The sequence below is a fragment of the Gnatocerus cornutus genome, chromosome 6 (assembly GCF_029298725.1).
Source record: "Gnatocerus cornutus isolate USDA-ARS CGAHR chromosome 6, icGnaCorn1.1, whole genome shotgun sequence".
Taxonomy (NCBI): Eukaryota; Metazoa; Arthropoda; class Insecta; order Coleoptera; family Tenebrionidae; genus Gnatocerus; species Gnatocerus cornutus.
Genome location: NC_142238.1, coordinates 14,488,989 through 14,512,872, shown reverse-complemented (window position 1 = coordinate 14,512,872; position 23,884 = coordinate 14,488,989). Strand labels below are relative to the sequence as shown.

The 23,884-nt window shown below is 32.3% G+C and overlaps 1 protein-coding gene across 2 annotated transcripts in view; it reads left to right on the top strand.

The window, feature by feature from the left end:
* LOC148173250 (adipokinetic hormone/corazonin-related peptide receptor variant I-like) overlaps positions 1 to 23,884 on the top strand; it is a 53,816-nt gene that overhangs the window by 13,092 nt on the left and 16,840 nt on the right. For both annotated transcript variants that reach the window (XM_088038842.1, XM_088038841.1), the window contains exons 2-3: positions 6,450 to 6,677; positions 13,998 to 14,202. In XM_088038842.1, coding sequence (XP_087894968.1) covers positions 6,450 to 6,677; positions 13,998 to 14,202 — 433 coding nt within the window. The remainder of the gene's footprint in view (positions 1 to 6,449; positions 6,678 to 13,997; positions 14,203 to 23,884) is intronic.

Here is a 23,884-nt window from a genome sequence, read left to right as displayed (position 1 = left end):
GGTCGAGAATAAAGGTACGAACAATTTCATTAGTGTGGGCGGCGACTAACAAAATTTTAAATTGGCACATATAAAACACATCAAAGACGTATTGTATTACGTTTAATTAAAAATTCGGGTATTTGCTTGATAAATATAATGATACGACAGTGGTTTTTAATTAAATGATACAAATTTAATTGTCTGTGTAAATTAAAAATATTGGGAGCTAGTGAGAGACAAAAGAAATTAGCTCGCATTGACGAGTACATTTATTGGGAAATTTATGTGTCATAATGAAACAAAAAGTTTTAATTAAAAACCCGCTAATCCGCTATCAACAATTGTTCAATTTAGTGGAGTTAACACACGCCTCTAAAAATATTAACTTTCTCCAATTTTATAGTTGTTGCCGAAAAATTACCAAGGTTACCAATTTTAGTGAAGGGTGGCGAAAATTTTGTTTAGTTTCTAAAATCAAAACTTCTTAAATTTGTGTCTTTTGCTCTATAATTCTGTAATTTGGTGGAGTTAATATACGTCTCAAAAATAGTAACCTCCCCAAATTTTATAGCCATAGCACTAAAATTACCAAAATTACGAATTTGATTAAAGGCCGGTTGAGATTTTTGCTTCGTTTTAAAGATGAAAATTTCTAAAATGTATGTCTGTTGCTCTACACTTTTAAAAATTATAGGAGTTAATATACGACTCAAAAATAGTAATTTCCCTAAATTTTAAAGTTGTAGCACAAAAATTACCAAAGTTACGAATTTTTGGTGGAGGATGTCAGACATTTTTGGTAAATTTTAAAAATTAAAATTTCTAAAATTTGTGTTTTTTGCTCAAGAATCTTGCAATTTAATAAACATAATAAACAATTCAAAAATAGTAATTTCCCCAAATTTCAAAGTTGTAACACAAAAATTTCCAAAGTTACGAATTTTTGGTGGAGGATGTCAGACTATTTTGCCGCTAAATTTATCAAAAAACTACAATTTTCTAGACATTTAAATTAAATTTTTCACAAAATTTTTTTTCTTAAAATCGCTCCATATTCTTTGTTATGGAACTTCTAAATCATAAGAGATAACAACGTGAATAACGCAGCATCAGAAGCAGAGATCTCAACGTGTATTATTATGACGTATTACATTAAAAAATCATAGTACCAATTTGGAAATTTTATGCAATAAAGAATCAAAAGAGTTTTAAATGCAACACCAATTTTAGTTTAGAAATAACTTTCCTCTGCTTCAAAACTAATTTTCTCCAAAATTTGTTGACTGTTGTAATTAATGATTTCCTGGCCAACAAAATTCTCCGCAATTTTTCTCCCCAACCAAGAATAATTTATTCATTGCCTCCCAATTATTGTCTTGCTTGTATGCATAACTCGCCGAATAACAGTGCGGAAGTTCCCCTGTATGCTATGAATTTATTATTATGGTGATGTTATCTTTAGAATGTTTACAAAATCCAACAAACACGATATTGCGGTTTCTAAAGTCGTGGCACATCTTATCATTGCCGAAAATGGATAATAACACGATCTTGGAATAAATTATTATTGTACAAACACAAACAGTGAGGGTTATTCTAAGCAAAACACCCAAATGGTGAGAGAATTAGTTCGTGATTACGCGATTTTAATTTGAGGATTAAAAGATAAGAGGGGAGGCAAAGTTTGTAATTTTTTACGCACCACGACACTAATTCTTTCTCCGGTGTAATAAATTCATGTTATAAATAGCTTTCTCTTCAGTGGGACTAAAACAAACTTCTTGATGTCCTTATGATGAATTTTAGGCGTGAAGAATTGGTTAATTTATGTGATGCCGCAATATAATTGGTAACCACGAAGAATAACAAACCTAACCAACCTTTCTGCCTACAAAATTTTTACGTCATTTTAAATTACCAGACTATTTCAGTTCTTCAGTGCATTAAATCTCGGTTTCAAACTCATTATTTTCAGGCGCTTACTTGCATATTCCTAACGCAAGATTGGTTCCGCATCCACCATTTTTAACATTTCAGTTGCTTTGCTTTCGACGTGACTACATTTTGCTTAACACTTTCTCTCAATCGTACAAATGTTTTTAATACACAAGCTGTAAATCATGCAAATTTTGTTTGGAGGAAAACTGAATAATCACCAGAGAAAATTCAGTGAGCTGAGCATATGTCGCTCCCATTATCAAGCTTTTAAAGGAAATGATAAATATTAATATCGCCGTTTGAAATTTAAAAAGATTTTTGGGGAGTCATCAAAACGGAAAAAATGAACCCATGGAGTGGATATACACATCAATATTCTAAAAGTGTCTTAAGCTTGAGTTCGAACAAAACGAACCTCTTAATCCACTTGGACACAAAATCCATATCGGAACGGAGGAACACTTTCCTTAAATTCAAAATAAATCAGTTGTGAAAGACTAATAAAGGCTCTAAAAACTTAATTCATAAAAACGTATTAAACTCAGAGAACCATCGAGTTTGTATTAAACTTTCGTACCAGTTATGCGCCAAGCGAATATGATAACGGTAAATTTAAATTCCATTTTTATTTTTTCCGTCTTTGACTATGAGGAAGTAGGATATTGGAAATTGTGCCTAAGAATTGGCCAGATGTTCCTTTGCGAAAAGTAGAATTTCTTGTTTAAATTTGAAGGATTTTTTTCCAAGTGAAATAATGATGTTTTGCTTTGCAACACCGGAAGAACATTTTATTTGAGTTGTTAAAACTTTTGTCCTCTGAAATGTTTTACGAAAAACAAGACAATTTTCGTAGTTACAAAATCTATCTTGAAATCTGAAACCCAGTAATAGGAAGGATTTAAGTGCGAGCTCAACAGAAGTCGCGTTAATTTCCATGTTTCCATAAGTACATCCCAACTCCGTAACAATTATTTCAAGAGCGTTATATTAAGCTGTCACTTCATAATTGCAGTAGTTACAAATTACATGGCTTGACAAGTATAATTAAAAACTCTAATTAAGCTTGCAATTGCCTGTGCAAAAGAAAGGTCTCTTTTAATTGGAGGTTGTAATATGGACGCTTTTACCACACACGTGTGTGTCAAGATTGTTTATGATCTCAATAAACTTGACAAGAGAGATGCTGAACTCATTATTGGAAGGTTCAGACGAGGGATATTGACACGCTGAGGTCTGAAAAAAGCTTCACGAACTAAAAGGATGAATCGGAAAATCTCATGAATTTAAATATTTGTCTGACAAGTTATATTGCTCCCACACACAAATTTGTTTAATAACAACGCAAAAACTCCTCAGCTTAAAAGCACCGACAGGTTTTAATATTAAGAGAGACGTTAATCCTTACCTTTCATTCAACTGAGTTTTTTGGTTTATTTAAGAGAGTTTCAGCACGCCTGGAAAATATTTCCGACTGTTATCTCTGTGCCGAACTGTGTCCTCTTTAATTTTCCAACTCCAGAGCTCTCATTATTTAATCAATTAATAGAGTTCACACGCTTAGAAACGATTTTAATAAGACCAGCAATGACAGGGACACACTGTCATTGGAAGCTCATTTCACACAGATGTTTATGATGGCACTGCCACGTTTTAGGGTTTATTGCTTTATAAATATAGGGGACAAAACTAGGAAAAGTCAAGCGAGCAATTTACCCCGAAAAAGCATTTGTGTGCGCTAATTTGCAAATTATAGGATCGTAGGTGTATATTCATTGTTTTATTTTAGTATCAAAGCTTTTCGTTTTATGTTTTAATTACATATTTGCGAGAGTTGAAAGATTAGATCTACGGATGCTATTTTCCAAAAGTTTATTTTCCAAAAGTAAAATTTATCAGTCTTTCTGTGATCTACTGTTCTGCAACTTGAAAGGAATACGAGTGTTTTATATACCAAAGGTAAATATTAGCTTTGTGGTTCATTACGTTTAAAGTAATTTCGAATTAATATAACAAGAATTAATTACATATTTATTGTTTTGGATAAAATTGGTGGATGCGCCGGGTCGGAAAGTACATGAATAAATAAGACATTATTATTCCACAAAACCAAACACAATTTCTAACTGGAATTATACTTTGCTTCAGCGAAAAGTTAACACACCAAGTTACACATGTCATAAATTTTGGATGCATTTTGTAATGAGTTTAGTTGAGAAAATTAGTTTTAAATTAAACAATATTGGAAATAAACTTTTGAATACAAATCATGCTAATTTACATTAAAAAAACTGTAATAGTTTTATTGGATATAATTGTTGGTTTTTCATAGTTAATTAGGTTATTCATTGAATTTTCATTTAATTTGAGGCTATATTGGAAAATATCCTGACAAAGCGAACTTGCTAACGATCGACGAATTAACAGTGTTTGCAATTCATTTACAATTAATTTTCGCCCAGATTAAAGTAATTGCTCATTTGGGTTTCTGCTGGCTTGGACTGATCTCTCTGAGTTTAGCCAAAAAATATTTACGAGCCGTTTTGTAAAGTGCAGTTACAGCACTCGTTTTTGTTGTGTGATGAACATCGCTGCTTGTGTAATAAAAATCGTTGTGTAATGTACTCATTACTAAACTAGTGCTGTAATGATTTCAAAAATGATTTTTGATATGATGACATTCGACATAGTACTTTATATCAAACTTTTCAACTTAAAATTTTTGTATACAAGGTGGTCTTCTTACTCATTTGAGGCAGACAAAATACATTTTAATAATCGCAAGTCAGGCTATAAATAAATACTAAATGCTAAAAATTTGTCGCTTGTCGCTACTGTCACTTTTTGCTGTTCGTTTGATGGTTTAATTGTAACTTTAATTTTATATAGTCAAAACCGTTTCTCAAAATTTTTCGTAGTTTCGGAAATATTGAGCTTATAACTCAGTTATGAGGAGCTTAAGATCTATCTTTTGGCCAAATTTGAGATCGATCGGACAAATAGTTTACGAGTTATGGCCAAAAATAAAAAAAATGAAAATTTTTCATCGTTTGAATCGGATTTTTTTTTCTCGAAAAATCGACTATCGCATTTTCGGCTTTTGAGAACTTTTTCTGACGTAAAATGAGCCGAGAAAAACATTGGCGCAAACCGCATCTCAAGATCTCTATATCGATATTTAGATTTAAAAATTAGGAAAAATGAGGAAAAATGAAAATAATCAACTTTCCGGAATTGTGATCGGACATAGTTCAGTTATTTGTTGTCACATCTGAATTTAAATCCTACATTTGGAATCTGCGGAAAATTCTGCGTACACTGATGTATTTATAATATCTTAAGTTTACTCTAAAAAATAAACGAGATATCGATTTCATAACTTTGCCATAGTTTTCGTCTGGAATTTTTGCGAAAAACTTTCGACTTTTGGAAAATCTAAAAATGATTTCTAAGCTAAAAAACCGTAGTATAGTATAATAACATTTTACTGCTTTTACTTCTTAAAATAACCGAAAATGCGCGCTAAAAGCTAACTAAAAAACGCCGGAAAAAAATATCTGTTTTTAACGTTTTCACGTTGGATTTAAATGAGGAATTATGATTTCGCACTGCTTTATAATTTGGAGTCGCCACATCCAAAAAAACTTTCGGCTTTTTTTACTGTTACTTACTGGGGCTAAAATTTAGGGAATTCTAAATTTTATTTATTTTAAGTGTTGGAATCAAATAATTTTTCCAATTTCATTTTTGAATAATTAAATGGAAATTTCAAGCCGCTTTCGGAGAAGAGAAAACTCGGCGCATCCACCAATTTCAAATATTTTCCACTAAAATGAAACTTTCCTGTTTTGTTATAAACGACATATCTATATTCTTCCCTCTTCTCTTTTAAGGCTTGCTGTTCTCCTTAAAAACACTCCTTTCGTTGAAATGACACAATCACGTACTGTCGCCGAAACTTTTCCTTGTTTAGAAGTCACATCATTGATAAAAGTTCAGAAAGTATCTATTACAAAACTGAAAAGCAAAATCCGTGGGAAACTGCGGCAAACACACAAACATTAACGATGTTAATGTTCTCATTACACCACTAATTGAGTTTCTAAAACATTGCAAGCCCGAAATGCTGCTAGCCATAAAATCTACAGCTCTGTCATAAAAATGATTTAAATTTTCCACATTCCCGGAACGTATGAGAATTATCTGGACTCGGTAAAAAACAGGAACAAAAACTGAATCCCCAAAATGCCGCAGAATGTGGTAAAAAATAAACGCGCGTGTCTTTAACGTTTCGATTATTTTTTGCTGGAGAACTGGGTGGTAATGGAAAAAGATAATAAAATTTGAAAGACGAGAGTAAATTTTCACGTTCGTTTAAATTGCTACTATTATGATATATTAAAAGGGACTCAAAGACATCAAACTTGATGCCTCTTTAGTATGCTTTAATTATCACAGTACTTAAAGTACGTGAAGATATTACCACTTTACCTCTTAAAATATTAAATATTTAACGAGTCTGTAAATTCCAGGTCGGATGGAGAGTGACAGGTAAATGGATCGCGGGAAATGTGGCTTGCAAAGTCTTCTTATTCCTCCGAGCGTTTGGACCCTATCTCAGCAGCAATGTCCTCGTATGTGTGTCCTTGGATAGATATTTTGCGGTCCTACATCCTCTCAAAGTCAACGATGCGAGAAGAAGAGGCAAGATAATGTTGGCTTTCGCTTGGGGCACATCGTTTGTTTACTGTATACCACAGGTAAATATATTATAATTAATTCTTCATGTCTTATCAACGAAGAAAATTTCCAGTTGAACGCACGCGTTATTTATTTACCTGTCGGAGTATAAAAACGCGAATTTTTACTTAACCCTCTTAATTTTAAAATTTTCTTTGAATGAACCTGTCAGAAATTAAATTTTGATGGACCTGAAAGTGAAGCCATTAATCACAGCTATTATTGCGAGTTCGCGAGATTTCCCACAAAAACGCCTCCACCAGCGAGTATAAAATTCATTTCCTAAAGAAAATTGTATGAAATTTGATTCCTGCAAGGATTCTTAAAGAGTGGACGCTTTTGTATTAGACAGCTGCGCCAACATTGTCCTGCAGCTCGGAATAATGTTTACAGGGAAATAAATCCGTTGCTCGATCGACAATCAGACGTGATAGCTTCACCAAATCACCGAATAAAAATTGCTTTACTTTTGTAGTCATTTTTTGTTTTTTATACAACGTTTTATCCACACACAAATTTTAATATTCGTAAATGAATAGTCACTTTTAAAATTGCTCTCATAAATTTGCAAAACCTTTAACCGCCTCTCTAAATTGCTAAAATAAAATAACCTGAAGGGCTATTGATAAGTGTTGAGAACGATACGAACTTTTTTCCCGAAGCTGGATATTGACTTAGCGTAAAGTTTGTCCGAAGTTATTAAGCCAGTTATTGGTTTAGAATTACGAACATAAATGAATTAAATCAAAACAAAGTTATCTCATTTATTTCGTTTGAGTGGTTCTTTTGCGACGAGGGAAATTTCGGTTATCTTACAACAGGTATAATTACCGTTATCAGGAAGCATCAACAAACACAAAGTAATCGATTTAATTGCTCCATGAGTTGCTTGCAAGTATACAAAGTAACAAGGACTTTTACGGTAATAAAAGTTTGAGGCGTTCCCAACAGCATAACAATATTTTATTTTCATTTAAACGGAAATCAGAGAAACCTGCTGCACCAACAGGTCGCTCGGAAATTAATCCAAATAAGTGCTTTTAAAGATTCATCACCGTGGTGAATTACGCGGCCATTATTACGTAATACTGTTGCTGTAGCCCAAAGGGATGAGCAATATTAATTCCATTGCAAATTATAGTTGGATTCTTGTTGTGTGGGTTGATTAAGCTGTTTGTGATAAAACTGGAGCTGACAAGCTGTTTAGACTACGTTTTTATTTTCTTGTTTCACTGTTTGCAATTTAGGACGAGCTGGCGATGTTTGGAATATCTAATAATGTTGTGGGAACATCAATTAAGTGCATAGTTTAGTAATGTTTTAAACCTCATCTTGCGCTAATTAGCGTCTTATATAGCCGCGGGCATCAACTAGGTAAAGCTAATGTTTCTTAAGATAACTCCTTCACCCTATTGCTACATTATTATTACGCTTCTTAGACTTGTAATGAATTAATACCTTCCATGTCAGATTAGGTCAGGAGAAATTATTTCCACCTTGTTATTTAAATACCAGGCAAATCCGCTAAAACTAACAAACAAATTTATTTCAAAACTTGTATGAATAGGATGAATAGTTCACCTTTTCGGGATCAGCATAACAGAGTTGTCAGAACAGATTAAACACAGATACAGTAAAATTTTTGGTTTATCCTTTGTGTTCTGACCACATTTACGATTGTTGCCTCAAAAAGTGCGACAGCCAAATCCACAAAAGACGAAATATTAATCCCTATGTTGAAGCTCGAACAAAAAAGTATTTGTTTTTACAAAAAATTGCGTGCATCAGCTTTGGTTTTACAGAGCTTTGCAACTTGTAATAAATCAAGGTTTAAATCATCATGTTGTTTTTTTTTGAAAATTCCGAAAAAACTGTGCTGAATCCGACGGATCTTTTTGTGGACGAAAAGCAGACATAAATGAACAGGAGGATAACGATTTTATAAATACCTCCCACGGTAGAAAAAATTAGTAAAGAATTCTAATCCTCTAAGAGCTGTTAAGATGGAAGTTCTAGGAAAGTTATGTTTTCTGGAAGGAAATTAATTAAACTATAATGAGTTTCGCAAATTAATGAAAAAAGGGGAAAAAACGAGATTTTAGAGGTTTCTGTGGGATTGTATTAGCTTACCTTCCACACAAAAGAAAAAAATTGTAATACCTCACACAATTCTCTAAGTGCAGTTGGGATTTAAGTTCATGGAAAGTTATTGAAGTTTGTGTAAATAGTTGTAAAGTCTGGAGCTCTGGGTGGAGGTTAAGTCAAATATGATGTGAGTTTCGTAAATAAAACTTATCCAAATATAATTGCAATTACTCAGCTATAGATAACACTACGAAATTGCGTTCATTTCGTCAGTTTATGGCAGACTTTACATTATAACTTCAATTTTAATTTTTGTCAGTAATACTAAATTAAGTAATACTAAAGGTTATTTCTCCTGCAGAGAATTTCTAAAAAATATATAAAACATAGGGCCGGTTTCAATTAAATACTTAACATTATGTTAAAGTGGCATGTGATCGTTTTTCCGCTAATCAAATGCCACCAATCGTCAAATTAGTTGCGAGATTAACTTAATTTCAGTTAAATTATTGTGTAAACTGACAACTATTAATTAGAATAAGGTCGTCAGGGACTAAAGAGTAACATGAAATGAAACCCAAAACGATTTTCTCAACCGCAATTTCATAACGCTTTTTTTGGTGAAACTAAAGTAAAAAATGACCTGTGTTTGGTGTTTCATTGAATGAATCTTTGAAGTCCCGAAAAAAAAATTGTAATGCTTGCATAAAAAGCATGTTTAATACAATTTATGTTCATCATTAAAATAAACGTACCTACTTATCCTGCAAAATCAAAATTATTTGACTATTTAAGTCGGAAATTTTTCTCTACTTGTCGATCTATAGCAGTTAAAAAATTATTATATTTGATTGGAAATATAGGTATTATGGCAAGTTTTTTCAATTTATTTTGTTGGTTAAAAAAGTGTTCACAATACGATAAAATAAACAGTTTATATAATAATAATTGTAGGTGATTTCTTTTTTCACCAGTTTGGCCAGGTTTAGGAGTCATCTGCTCCACTGTGTGACGGAGCAAAACCGACTTCAGATTCGGAATCAGAAGGTTATTTCACTTTAGACAGGAATTTCCACCTCTTCCGTTCAAATTTGTTCCAAAATATAAATCAGCCTTTGTGTTAAAATTATTTCATTGCTGCAATAAATGCCAATTCTGAATAAGTGAGCCGTCAACACTTTTATTTATTTTAACATTTTATGGAGAGCAGAGCCATTAATTTCAATATTTCTAATTTTGGCTTCCGCAAATGCATACAAACTATTCATATTTTAAATTGAAACCGCCTACGTACAACCGGTTTAATTACGCTTGTTGGTTTATCATACAATGATGCAGAACTTGAGAAAGAAATATGCAGGCGCTATATTAAAGTAGATTCCAGAGAGGAATTAAGCCAATTTGTTGATAGAATGGAATCTAATTTTACTAATTCAGGCCAATTTTTTCCGAACAATGCAGAAAAAAAACCAAATATTTCAGGTCAAGGTAGAAAAGTCTGCTGAACTTTATATGGTTAAAACTTTGATTGACGAGCTACCGTATTATAGAAGTTTAAAGTTAAAGCCTATTATAATTAGTGCCATGCATGTACATCGCGTTCTCTAAATTTCCGCATCGTCTCTGTACGTAAAAGCGTAAGGTAATTTAATTTACTAATCTTCAACAGGAAATGCACTTTTGCTGGGCTTAGGAATTTTGCGTTTATTAAGAATTGGTGATTTACACATCTAAATTCTCGTTGTATAACAACACACTCCTTTTATCACCAACTTGAAAGAGCCCGTCGTTGAAAAAAAAACGAAGAAAACTCAATATCGCACTGTAACTTTTTAAAACTCCACATTGCTGAACAAATTAAATTGATTTTCGATTACCACCTCCCAAAACTTCATGAATAAGTAATGTTTTTAGAAAGAAATTTAATATTCGGTCTGTGAAGTGTAAATTAAGAACAGTTTACTTGAAAATCAGTAAAGTGGACGGGCTTTGTAGTTTATGCATAGAATTTTGAATGGAACTAGTCACAAAGGTTTAATTGAGAGTTCGTATGGGTCGGACACTTGTTTGATTGCTCAAACATTTTTTGTGATTTGATGCGAATATGTGCGCAATTTTATTCAGGCAATGCAAATTGGAATAAAATTAAGGTTACAAACTTTATTGCAATTTCTTTTATTTTCACAGTATTACCGAGTAAGAAGTTTTAAAATCGGATTACAATATTCCGCTGTGGTAAATACAATTCCGGGGATTTCTGGTATGACAGAAAATGCATTTCTAAATCTGTTTTTATCCTCCATTATAATGAAATTCTCTGTAAGAAACAGAGGTAATACTGTGAAACATTTTAAAAGGTAGGTATAACAATTAATTTAACATTCCTCTATGGAAGTTTATCCTAAAATTCCACGCAGCTATTGCATCACAAAGGATAAAATATTTGTGTGAAGAGCTGAAACTGGCAACGGCTCGAGTCATAAATTATTCTTTTACAATAACAAGAGTTGCTTTGAACTGCTTCTCGCAGATGCGAAAGCACAAACTAATAGGCGATAAAGCTGCGTTTTAAAACTAAAGCTTTGTTGTTCATTTCTACAACCTACCTGGGAAAATGCATTAATATTTTCATCTACTATTAACTTTTAAATCGATTTTTTCCCACCGTATGGATTTCTTTAAACTAACATTTTGTCCACTGGTGGATGAAAATATGTCATAAGTAGTCCACGAACTGTGAAATTAAATTTCTCTCCTACGAGTAGATAAAGAAATGCGTATGCTGGGTTCGTATATTAAGCATTTTATGCTCATTTGCGGCAAGAAAAAAAAGTTTTTTAGGCCGCCGTGCGTTTTTAACGTTTTTAGAGACGTATGAATAGGCCGAAAAACGGCGTTTGGCGGCCTAGGCCTCCAAAAAAGAAACTAGATTTTTTTTATCGGTTGGTATCGCACAGATATCTGTTGAAGTATTGTTAAAGAGGTTACAATGTGCAGCCTTGAAGAGTAAAAGTCACTAGATCAGATTTATTTTATTCTTTAAATTTTGTTGACCTAAAAAATAATGTGGATCACATGTCCAAAAATGCTTTTGGAAGCTTTCGTGTTAGTTCGCCTAGTCTTCGCAATTTCACTCAGTCTGCCAAAAGAGCATTTTCCGACATTGTGATCCAAATTACTAATGAAAGTCTAGGCGGTTATATGTAACATTTAGAATAGTTGGTTTTATTTTGCTACTTGGCAGCACTGCAAAAATGTCAATTCGTCAGTTTGTGTGTTTTAGTGAAAGTCCGTGACCTTCAAAAATAAAGGTAAACTGATGACAGTTAGAGCAAAAATTTACAAAAGCACAAAATTCTGGGGATTTAGTATCTCGATAAATTCCAAAAATTAAAACGTCAAATTATTTTTTTAGAATATGCTTTCAAAAATTGTTTTTTTACGGACTCATTGAAGTTACTCAAATGAGTCTTTTTTGGACTTAATCCCAAAAAATTGCCATGACGACTAATAAAACATAAACTTTATCTGAACTAATTATGACAAGGTAATCATTTTACAAAAATAATTAATTATACCTACTAAGAGGTTTGAATGTGTTTTTGGGTGCTTAACTAAAAAATGTTCATAACGGCAACGGTGAGTCCGCAAAAACTGTTTTAGCTACGTGTAACAAAATTAGCTATAATTGTACTCTCCTTGCAATTATTTAACCTTCAATATTCTTGCATTTTTAGCTACCTCAGTTTTTGAATAAAACCGTTAATTTTGGACATCTAAATCAAGACATTCTATGATATTTTTTACTGATAGTTACATCGTGAAAAAACTAAATTGCCGACGCGTCAGAATTTTTTTTACGACGCATTCATTACTAGCTATACAATTCTCTCCACTTTCATCTAGACCAAAATGTAATTATCGCCTGCCCGATTTGATTTTTTATCTAAGCTATTAATTTTTAATAAAAACACAGCCCGGCAAAAATAAGCTAGAGGTAAATTCTTTGACACCCACACTTCAATGTAATTAAAAGTATCTGACAACAGGTATTTAAATTCAATTATTCCGTGTCAGGTAAACTTAATTAGCTAGAATTGGATGTTTCTCCCAAAAAAGAGATTTTAATCAATTTACAAAGTTTGCGATTCACTACTTTGTAAACGTGAGAATTTGTAATTCATTTTTTAGATTTAATTTAATCAACAATAAAGAAATGTTTTTGTGTGAAACTAGAATAATTATATTCGAATCGCGCTGTTCAGAATCTTGATAATCCGCGACTACACATTCGTGTTATTACGTAATATTCGAAAGCGTTCACATAATTGTTCATCCCGTTTATTAAACGACAAATTCGTATTATTCTCGGGATGCAAACACTATTACCCCAACAATTATTGTGCCTCCCCTGTTCTGAATGACTCCCACATTGAAGTCGTTCTAAAGATGCACTTGAAGTTTCATTTAGTCAAGACGATGAGGAGCGTCTTTTTCCACTCGTTCCAAGCTCAGCTAATTTCAAAACAAACACATTTAATTAATGGAGCGTCTCGCGTGTATTCTATGTATATCGAATTGAATGAAATTGTAAAGATGGAAAGGAAAATCTTCGGTTTTAATAAGTGTTCCACTTTCGTAGGAAAATGACACTGTGACTGCAGAGCGGAAGATCTCAATTTCATCTAACGATTATTCATTTTGATGGTAATTTGATCGCCTCCGCATGACGGAAGTTTACTTACAGGTCCGTTTATACATTCAATTAGGCCGTATTGTAAATTTGATCAAAAGAGACTGCAACGACGGAGCTTTATTATCTTATACGACCCGCGGAGCATTTCTCATTCAGTATTCAATGTTAGGGTCTTTAGAAGAGTTTCATTGAACACAAGAGTATCTTTCGTGAAGATAAATTTCATTTCAATGTAGGTTTCTAGGAAAAAAATGATGGCTATATAACACATTTGAAATTTCTCTCTAAATTCTTTCATCTCGAAGAACAATTTCATTAAATAGCCCTCTATTGGGACAGAGCATCCAAATGAATTTATCTGAGGTCGTGCCTTAATAAAATGCCTTGTCAAGTCCTTGTTTATCATGCAAAAGAATGTCTTTGACCCAAGACATGGAATTTAATGAATTTTTTCCATGATGATTACTTATGCGTAAATTAAACGTGACGGTAAACATTGGCGTGATTCTTGGAAATTGAACGAAATTGGTGTTTAAGAAAAAATTTCATTATTTTGCAGAGCTTTGTGTTTCGAGTGAGGGCGCATCCCACGTACCCAAATTATGAACAATGTGTCTCGTTTGGCTTCTTCACTTCGACGTCTCAAGAGATTGCTTACAATTTGATGTGCGTCATGTGTATGTACTTCATTCCTCTCTTCGTTATCATTGTTGCTTACACGGCAATCATGTGCGAAATTTCCAAGAACTCTAAAGAAACGAAAGGTGAGTAATGTTATGCTTTTAGGGCTGCATGACGGACACTTTGTTTTAATTACAGTCCTGGATTAAGCACAATTACTTTATATCTAGTTTTATTACTTTTTATAATGTACAGAGCGTTCATTTTACCTGTTCACACTTCACTTAATTTTAATAATACCTAATCAATTCACAGGCAATAATGATTCTAATTCTGAAAAAACAAGCGCTTTGTTAATATTTGGAAAATGCAAAGAAAACCTCAATGCTACTACTCTCTCTTCGCATGTAGAGCAGTCAATATCGAAGCAAAAGCAACAAAATACGAGAATGTGAACAATTTAATAAAAATCAAGTTCAAAGTCGGACAGTCACAGTGCCGAAGAATGAAGTTGCTTCAACTAACAATAAAGCTGATAATCCCTACGTGTATCTAAAACAGACTGCAACACAAATGTTTATGTTCTTCTGCAACTTTTGCATAAAAAATAGCCTAAATTAGTTCTACTTTTACCAGACGTTTTTATTTCATACACACTATTTTGACCAATGACTAAATCTGTCGTAGTTTCAGAGATACGAAAATTGCGAAAATTAAACCAACTATCCGAAACTTAAATCGGCCATAACTAGTTATTTGTTAATCGATCTCAACAATTCTCTGCCTAAAATGAGCACTAATACTTTAAGATTGTTCTATAAATAGGCGAGATATTGATTTCAGAACTTTGCCATAGTTTTAGTTAAAAATTTTCGCGAAAAACTCCAGCTTTCGACTTTTCGAAAATCCAAGAACGGTTTCTTAGCTAAACACTATTTCGAAAAGGGTTTTGTTATATATGCCCTAATTCCGGAGATATCGAACAAAATCGCCCCTCTGGCAACAACCAAAAATTTCAAACGGCTCTAATTCAGTTATTTGATGAGAAACAAGGGTGGTTTTGGATTTAGAGCAAAACTCTGCGTAAAATGAGCCTACATGCTTCAAGTTTCCTTAAAAAATAAGCGAACTATTGATATCAGCTCTTTTGCAATAGTTTTAGTCATAAATTTTTACAAAAAACTCCAACTTTCCGACTTTTGGAAAATCTAAGGACGATTTCTTAGCTTAAAAAATCGCGAGAAAAACGATTTCGATAAGGGTTTTGTTATATTTGTTCTAATTCCGGAGATATCGAGCGAAATCGTTTCCGGAGCGCCAAAAGAGGTAGAAAATCTAAAAACAACTAAAAAAAAAAACAAGTTATGAACGAACTAAAAAAAATTAAGTAACAATTGTTTGTGGTTTAAATCTTTCATATTTTGCGATAATTTCATGCAGAAGGTATTGATCGTTGAAACTGAAAATTTCATCAGCTTCAACAAAATAAATCGCAACGCTAGTAAATCATGGCGTTACAGTTTTATGGCTGCACTATTACGGATTTATGTGGTTGTAGATAAGTTTCCACATTGCATGACTTCATTAATTTCTAATAAGTTTTATAACACAAGCCATTCAGTTTCAGGGTACTGGGAAAATGAAAGACAAATTTAAGCCATGAAAACTACTAAAATCAGACTTTGATGTAATATTGCAACACTGTTTAAAAATTTGTCGGTGTTTTATTTGGCTCGTAAATTATTGTTACAGCCTAAAATTACGACAGGGAATGAAAGAACCAATCACCTGCGGCTGTAATAAATAATGACGTTATGGTGAAGGTACCATTTTAATTTCCCTTGCAGAACACGTTTTGCTTAATATTCACTGATAATAATCAGTACAAATTAGAAGCTCAATTTGCGATTTTTGGGGTATATAAGGACTGAGCTTTAGTTTGTGCCTCATAGTAGCAAAATCACGGGATGCATCACATAACCTCGGACTAATTCAAAGCGGTTAACTATAATTGAAAGTGCATATCTTGTTTCCAGACGTTGCACTTCTCTAAGCATCAGCATTAATCTGAAATATCATTAATTAAGCTAGATCCTGAATAGAACAGCCCTAAATGAGTACTCAACAAGTGGAAACTTAAATGTCGACTATTTGTCTCAATTTCAATGAACAAGTTTCAGTAACAAACTAACACAAAATATATCCACAAATCATGTGTGGTAGCTTCACAAATTCTGAACTTCAAAGTTTAATTAATCTCATAAATTTGTCATTATTTTTTGTACAAGGTATTTACAGATTAAATCTTCCAAATCTCTCTAAAAGAAAATAAGAGGAAAACCGTTTCGAGTGACAAAGAGAAGCATTATTATTACAGTTTATTAGGGAATCGATAAAAGACATCTGATGCTGATGGAGTAATTTAAATCGATTGCATTGTTCTGGAAGTCGTGTTTAATATTATCTACAGGAGAGGGACGAAAAAAGAACATTTTCAATAAAGAAATCACAAGCTATAACCTTAAAAGCTTCAAGCTCATTAAACAATAAGTTACATCTGGGCGCATCCACCAATTTAAAAAAATTCAGACCCCGAAATTCTTTACAACTGTTACTAGCAAGCAGGAAAAGAAAAGTGACACTTTTTCTTCGATCGGTGAAAAGTTTTATGTATTTTACTTGTTTTTCGTCGATAGGAGGGAAAATGTCACTTTGGATGTGATGGTGTTAAACTTTTCCCCGCTGTAGTAAAATTTGTGTCTTTTCTAGTTTTTTTATTACGACAATTTTAGGCAGTCACTGTTTGTAAAGTAGTCATTAACTGTGCCAAAGTGCAATAATTTAAAACAAAAAATACAAATTTTTGAAAAATTTATTTTAAATCAAAACAAATATTTTCAACTTTTTTTTATTAAAATTTTAACCTCTGTTAGTTTTTAAGTTATGACAATGAAATTTGGAATGGTTACTATCTTTAACATGTTGATTAACTACGATAAAGTGCAGAATTTTAGAACAAAAAATAGAGATTTTGGGAAATTGCATTTTAGAACCAACCAAATCAATTCAACTTTTTTAGTAAAATTCGTATCTCTGTTGGTTTCTATGTTATGATATTGAAATTTGGGGAGATTACTATCTTTAACGTGCTTATAAACTGTGCCAAAGTGCATAATTTTAAAATAAAAAACAGAGCTTTTAAAAATAGTATATTATGAAACGCGTTTCATAATGAACATTTTGCAGCACACACGTTTTTAGGACACGACGAGCGTAGCGAGGAGTGTCATAAAGTAGTAAGTGCGGCAAAATGCATTATGAACAAGTATCATTCGCAATTTTTTCTATTTCGCCTTATTTTAAACGAAAAAACTTGATTTCGAAATCTAGGGAATTTTAGAGTAGTTGGCATTTGCAAAATGTTCGGGAAAAAATTCGAAGTAGCCAAATCCAGTTTCAGTTAGTTTGACAGGTGTGAAGTTTTGAGATTACCGGAGCTCAAGGGAGCCAATAGAGCGAAGATGTTGATCATGATAATGATGGTTCTCTTGCACCCAAAGAGTTTTTCTCCAATGAATTATTAAGCCAAGTACAACAAAAAATAATAGTGTATTGATCGATTTATGAAAGTTTATCAAAACCAAAATCTAAATTGTCAACGTTGACGGCAGGTTGACGGTTTGTCTGCTGCAAACCTAAGAAAAATATAAGTTCCTGGAAATATTGGCACGGGATTGGTCTATTACGATACCGATACTCTCAAACGCGTATTGAAATATCTTCATTATGAACGCAAAATATAAAATTTTTATTTTAGAACCAATTTTTAAATAATTCGTTTCTGTGTTAGTTTTCAAGTTATGACAATAAAATTTGGAGAGGTTATTATCTATAACGTGTTAATAAACTGTGTCAAAGTGCCTAATTTTAGAACAAAAAATAGAGATTTTGAGAAATTTTGTTTTTGAACTGTAAGCGTTCTGAAGCTGCCGTCTTGGATGTTTGTTGATGATGTGGTTGATAAACGATGGTAAATGATGATGGTTTAAATTTTGGTTGGAAAGGACCCAAATGTACGTTGTGTTTTTGCTCAGAAAGAAAGAAAAGAAATATTTAGAATCAAATTCTAAATCATTTATGTTGTGTAACCCCAAATTCAGTGAGGCCGCAGTTTACAAGACAAATGAAACACAAAGAAATTCGTTCAATTATTGTTTATTAACAAAATCAAATCAAAATGATTTGAGTTTTGGCCGTCAATTATTTTGAACTGTTTCAAATTAAACGCTTTGTCGGAGACACCACTCTGTCGCAATTCTTAGAAATTTAGAACGGTTCGGAACTTAAGAATTTTGTGTTGTTGCTAATTTAGCATTGTTTCTCGTTCTGCGTGTGTGTTTTCACTCGCAATCGCCTTCTCTGGAATATCAGAGCATCGTGTGACTTGCAATGTTCAATCCTCAAAGTATATGAAGTTAAATGAAGACTTTGAGAAAGAAAAATATAGAATTTGGTTTGGTCTCGAATGGAATTAAATCTGCAAATGGATTTGCATGAGACTCAAACAGAATCGGACTTCGAAAGTCAAAATTAGATTAAATTGAATTAATCACGTGTACAGTCGTGGAAAATTGCCGTGTCAGAAAGACACTTGAAATTGATTATTAATTAGAATCAAATTGAATAAATTTGACATTGTACTACAATAGAGTTTTGGAAAGTTTCGCATTTTGTGGATGTGCAAAGGAGTTACAGCTTTCGCGTACCTACCAGATATTTTTAACTTTTTTTAGTAAAACTGGTATCTCTGTTAGTTTTTAAGTTAATAAATAAAATTTAGGGAGATTACTATATTTAACGTGTTCATAAACTGTGCCAAAATGCATAATTTTAAAATAAAAAACAAAGATTTTGAAAATTTTTATTTTAGAACCAAACAAATATTTTGACTTTTTTTTATAAAATTCGTATCTCGGCAAGTTTTAAATTATTGCAATGAAACTTAAAAAGATTACTATCTTTAACGTTTCCAAAAACTGTACCAAAGTGCATAATTTTAAAACTTTAACGTCTTTATTAACTATGCCAAAGTGCAAAATTTTAAAACAAGAATAAGGTATTTTGAAAATTTTTATTTTAGAACGAAACAAATATTTTTTAGTTTTTTTAATAAAATTTGTATCTTTGCTAGATTTTAAGCTACTTGAATAAAATTTGGTGGAGTTACTATCCTTAACGTGTTTATTTACTATGCCAAAGTGTAGAATTTTAGAACCAACCAAATATTTGTAACGGTTTTTATCTCTATTAGTTTTTAAGGTATGACATCTAAATTTGGAGAGGTCGAATTTAGAACGTCTTAAAACACAAATCCATTATTAACCGAATTTCATTTGAAGGTTTGAGAGAACAGGAAAAAAATAAAATTTAAATTTCCATGTTTGCCTTAGTTCAACAATCCGCGGAAAACCTGGTAGATGAAAAAAACTTCCATTCTATAATTTCTTGCAACCAGTTTTTATGTTCCTCACATACAGTTTGCATAACGATGATCCAGAAAAATGTTATCACTAAATCTGCAGCTAATTATAATTTGATATTCCAAGCACGATTCACTATTAAATGCGTTCAAATATTGTCGTTTACGTAATTAACTCAAATTTTGGCCCACGCTGGCAACGATAACTCCAACTTTTGTAAATGTTTAGTTAAGCTCCAAATGAAATTTTTTCCCAGGACGTTTAATTTAAATAAAAAAGTACGAGCACCTAAAAAGTGTAAAATCTGCCACAAAAAGTAAACGTGTTTCTCCTGGTTCATAGCAATATTAAAAAACCCAGTAATGAATGAAATTCCGTTTTTATCAACTTTCCTAGAACCTGAATTTCATTGTTGAAAAATCCATTTGGCGAATGAACTACCTGAAAAGCGAATGAATGTTGTGTCGTCACAAAACTCAATCCGAGTCAAGCTTCATGGTGAGAACTTGATTTCTAGGAGGGAAATTTATTTATTTTCTTGTCTGTTTTGTCGGCGACACAGTCGTCCGCAGTGTTCCATAAATAGTGAAAATCAGCTCGCGCATTCCGTATTATTAACAAGTGGTTGCTCGACACGTCCTTGTTTATTCATAAATCTAAATCAAATAAAATTAGGTTGTTATCTGAAATGCGAACATTCCAACATGTGGGCGGAATAAACTAGAGATAAATCTGCAACATCAATAGAGCAGAAATTTTGCAGACGAAATTTAGTTCAATTTAAATTATTCGCTTCGATGCTGCAGTGACGTATTTCTTTGTTCATTTTAATCTGCCCCACTCATTTTTCGCCCAAAATCATATCGATTCCATGTCTATAATTATTCTATTCAAATTTATTCTGGAATTCTTAATGGAAGGGATGAATCTATAATTGGTCTTCAGCTGCACATAATTGGAGCCAGTTAGCAGTCTATATCGAGAAACTGAAATTCTAATTTAATGAGCACAAACTTCTTTACTTACGATACGTAGTTGTACTATTACTTTAATCAGGACAAATTTATTTAGACCGTTAACAGCTTCAAAGGCTTTTGTGGGTACGCAGAATATTAATTAAAATTAAAATTGAATTAAAGATCTACTTTGTAATTAAAATTCTGCCACAACAATAATTAAATATTTGCACTAAATGTAATTTCCACAATTACTTTTGATAATAGCTGGGGCCACGATGAAACTGCTACTCCAAGTATATATTGGAAAATTTAATATTTCATAAAGACCCAACTGTCTAAAATAAATTATTGATTTCTTTGTTTTAATCCGACCGTTTTTAAAAAAAGTTTTTTTTTTCGTAGTCTAGATGAGTGATGATTTATGACCAGAACATTTTCCATTTTTCCTAGTCATCTCACTAAAATGTGCGATTCATTTATCAACGATCTAATCTAAATTAGAATGTTGAATTTTTATATTACGCCATTAAAATAAAACAAGCTTCATTGATAAACGATTTTTAGTTACTTTCATTCCGAAACTAAACATCGTGCTGTAATGAGAAGTAAAAAAACGCTCATTCCAGCACGATTTGTAGCGTCAGAACGAAAAATCACTAATTAGCAATATTTGCAACTTTCAAGTTATGGCAATAAATTTTGTAAAGTTACTAGCTCTAAAATGTTCATTATCTGTGTCAAAGTACAAAATTTTCGAACAAAAAATACAGATTTTAGAAAATTTTATTTTGGGACGAACCCAAAACTTTCAACTTTGTAATATTAAAATTCGTATTTCTGTTAGTTTTTAAATTATTGAAATGAAATTTAAGGATGTTACTACCTTTACGGAGTTCATTAACTGTGCTAAAGTACAAAATTTTAGAACGAAAAAAACTGATTTTGGAAAATTTTATTTTAGAACGAACCGAAAAACTCTCAACTTTGTAAATTAAAATGCCTATTTTTGTTAGTTTTTAAGTTATTGCAATGAAATTTGAGAAAGTTATTTCCTTTAAAGTGTTTATTATCTGTGCTACAGTACAAAATTTTAAAACAAAAAATACAGATTTTAAAAATTTTTATTTTAGGACAAACCGAAAAACTGTCAACTTTGTAAAGTATAATTCGTATTTTTGTTAATTCTAAAGTTACTGCAATAAAATTTAGGGAGGTTATTACTTTCAATGTGTTCATTAACTGTGTTAAAAGACAAATTTTTTTAAAAAAAGTACAAATTTTAGAAAATTTCGTTTTAGGACGAACCAAATCTTTCAACTTTGTAATAATAAAATTCGAATTTTTCCTAGTTTTCAAATTATTGCAAATTTAGGGAGGTTACTACCTTTAAAGTTTTCATTAACTGTGCCAAAGAACAAAAGTTTAAAATAAAAAAAACAGATTTTAGAAAAATTAGAAAAATACCAACCAAAAACTTTCAACTTTTTATTATTAAAATTTGTATTTTTGTTAGTTTTCAAGTTATAACAATAAAATTTGGTGAGGTTACTATCTCTAAAGTCTTCATAACCTTTGCCAAATTACAAAATTTTTAATCAAAAAATAGAGATTTTTGATTTTAAATTTCATTTTAGAACGAACCTATAACTTTCTACTTTTATTGCGAAATGATCTTGTTTAACGCAGTAAGCGAGGTCATCGTTGTGTTGCCCATTTTGCATGAGTAATAAACAAGATTTTTTAACAATTTTGGCAAAACCAATCAAAATTTGAAGTGACAGTTCTGACAATTATTTTAAAATTCTCAGTTTATTTGACAGAGTTTCCGCATGGTTTTGAGATACGTATTCATTCCAAATATACGCATAGGTAAAATACATATTTCAGCTGCCGGCACGAATACATTTGAGCTGTTGGCACGAATATGCGTGAAATCTCCCAAAATGAGAGTCCAAACCATTATTCACTTACAATGACGTTTTTGACGGAAAAACTGCGCAATTTTTATAAATTTCATCAATTTGACATTTGCGTTCTCGAAAGAAATCTTATAAGATTGTAGGAAAAATCGTTCTAAATGAGGTTTATGTGCAAACTTGCTTGTTAGCTAAATTTTAGAAAAAAAATCGAAATTAAAGCCGAACTATACAAAATAGTATCTAAAACTCGTTGAAGAGGCCAATTTCAGCGCTCGCGTCCGAATTTTGAACTCCTGAACGAGAATACTCAACTAAAATACAATTTTATCTGCCATGGTGACATTTTGATCAAATCACGGAAACCAATTTCCGTAAATTACGCCTACGATCTGTAATAAACACATTAATCAACCATCGAGTTTCACCTTCAGCTGCGTTCGGATTGGGTTTAATAAGAACCACAGTAATTTTGCTCGTGTTAGTTGATGTATTATTAGTTATGGCGCTTTTGTTCTTCCCAATGATGATTTCTTTGTTCCTCCAGTTAAAAACAATAACGTCGACACAGCGTGTAACATCCGCCTCTTTGTCGGTACATAAAAGGTCTTTACTATAGCATAAACGAAATTTTTCTTCTTGACGCAAAATTACGAGAAAGTTGTTGAGATTTTTTACAATTTCCGGAAGCTTCTTAGAAAAAACCACTTCTATACTTCAAGAGAAAAGTGCAGAGACCGACGTAAATAAACAGAGCACTCAGAAATCTTTTATTTCTCCGCGAAATACGACTGTCTTAAATCGCTTATATGAACTATTGAAACACTCATTATCTATAGAGTACAGTGAACCGCCACACGTCAAACTGTGCTGCAAAACAGATTAGATGCAATTGGATTTTAGAGGTGTTAGCTATTTGCGCACATGTAAAATACACCGCAGAGCAAAGATCCCAGATTTCATTGAAAGTCGTCTTGGTTGCACATCCAATTTACATAACAAATCTCCGAACACAAGAATAGCAAACGTTGCTTGAGTTTGGTCTAGTCGTCAGATTATAAAAAGAAAGGTATTGTGTTCTAAGAGGCGAATTTATTTTGTAAATCGCCCGGCGCATCCAGCATTTCTACCAATCTTTTTTAGTGTCGGCTCAATCAACAACTGATTGGAACCCTCCAATTTTCGTAATCATTTTCAACCGCATCCACCCGATGGCCACACGAAACTAAAAAAACGGATTCAACTTTGGTAGTTTGCATTGTTGTCGTAAATTAGTCCGCACGATCTGTCTAGCCTAAAACTCCCTCGGCGATTCATAGCGAAATTTTGTCGTCGGATATTCAAATTTAGTAAGCGATCTCAAAATGTGGATTTAGCTGAGATTATGTTACTTTTTCTGCGTCGCTTATTAATTAATTTTTTCGGCGTTCGTTGTTTTTTAGGTACAATTGCGTCCAAAAATAATGCACC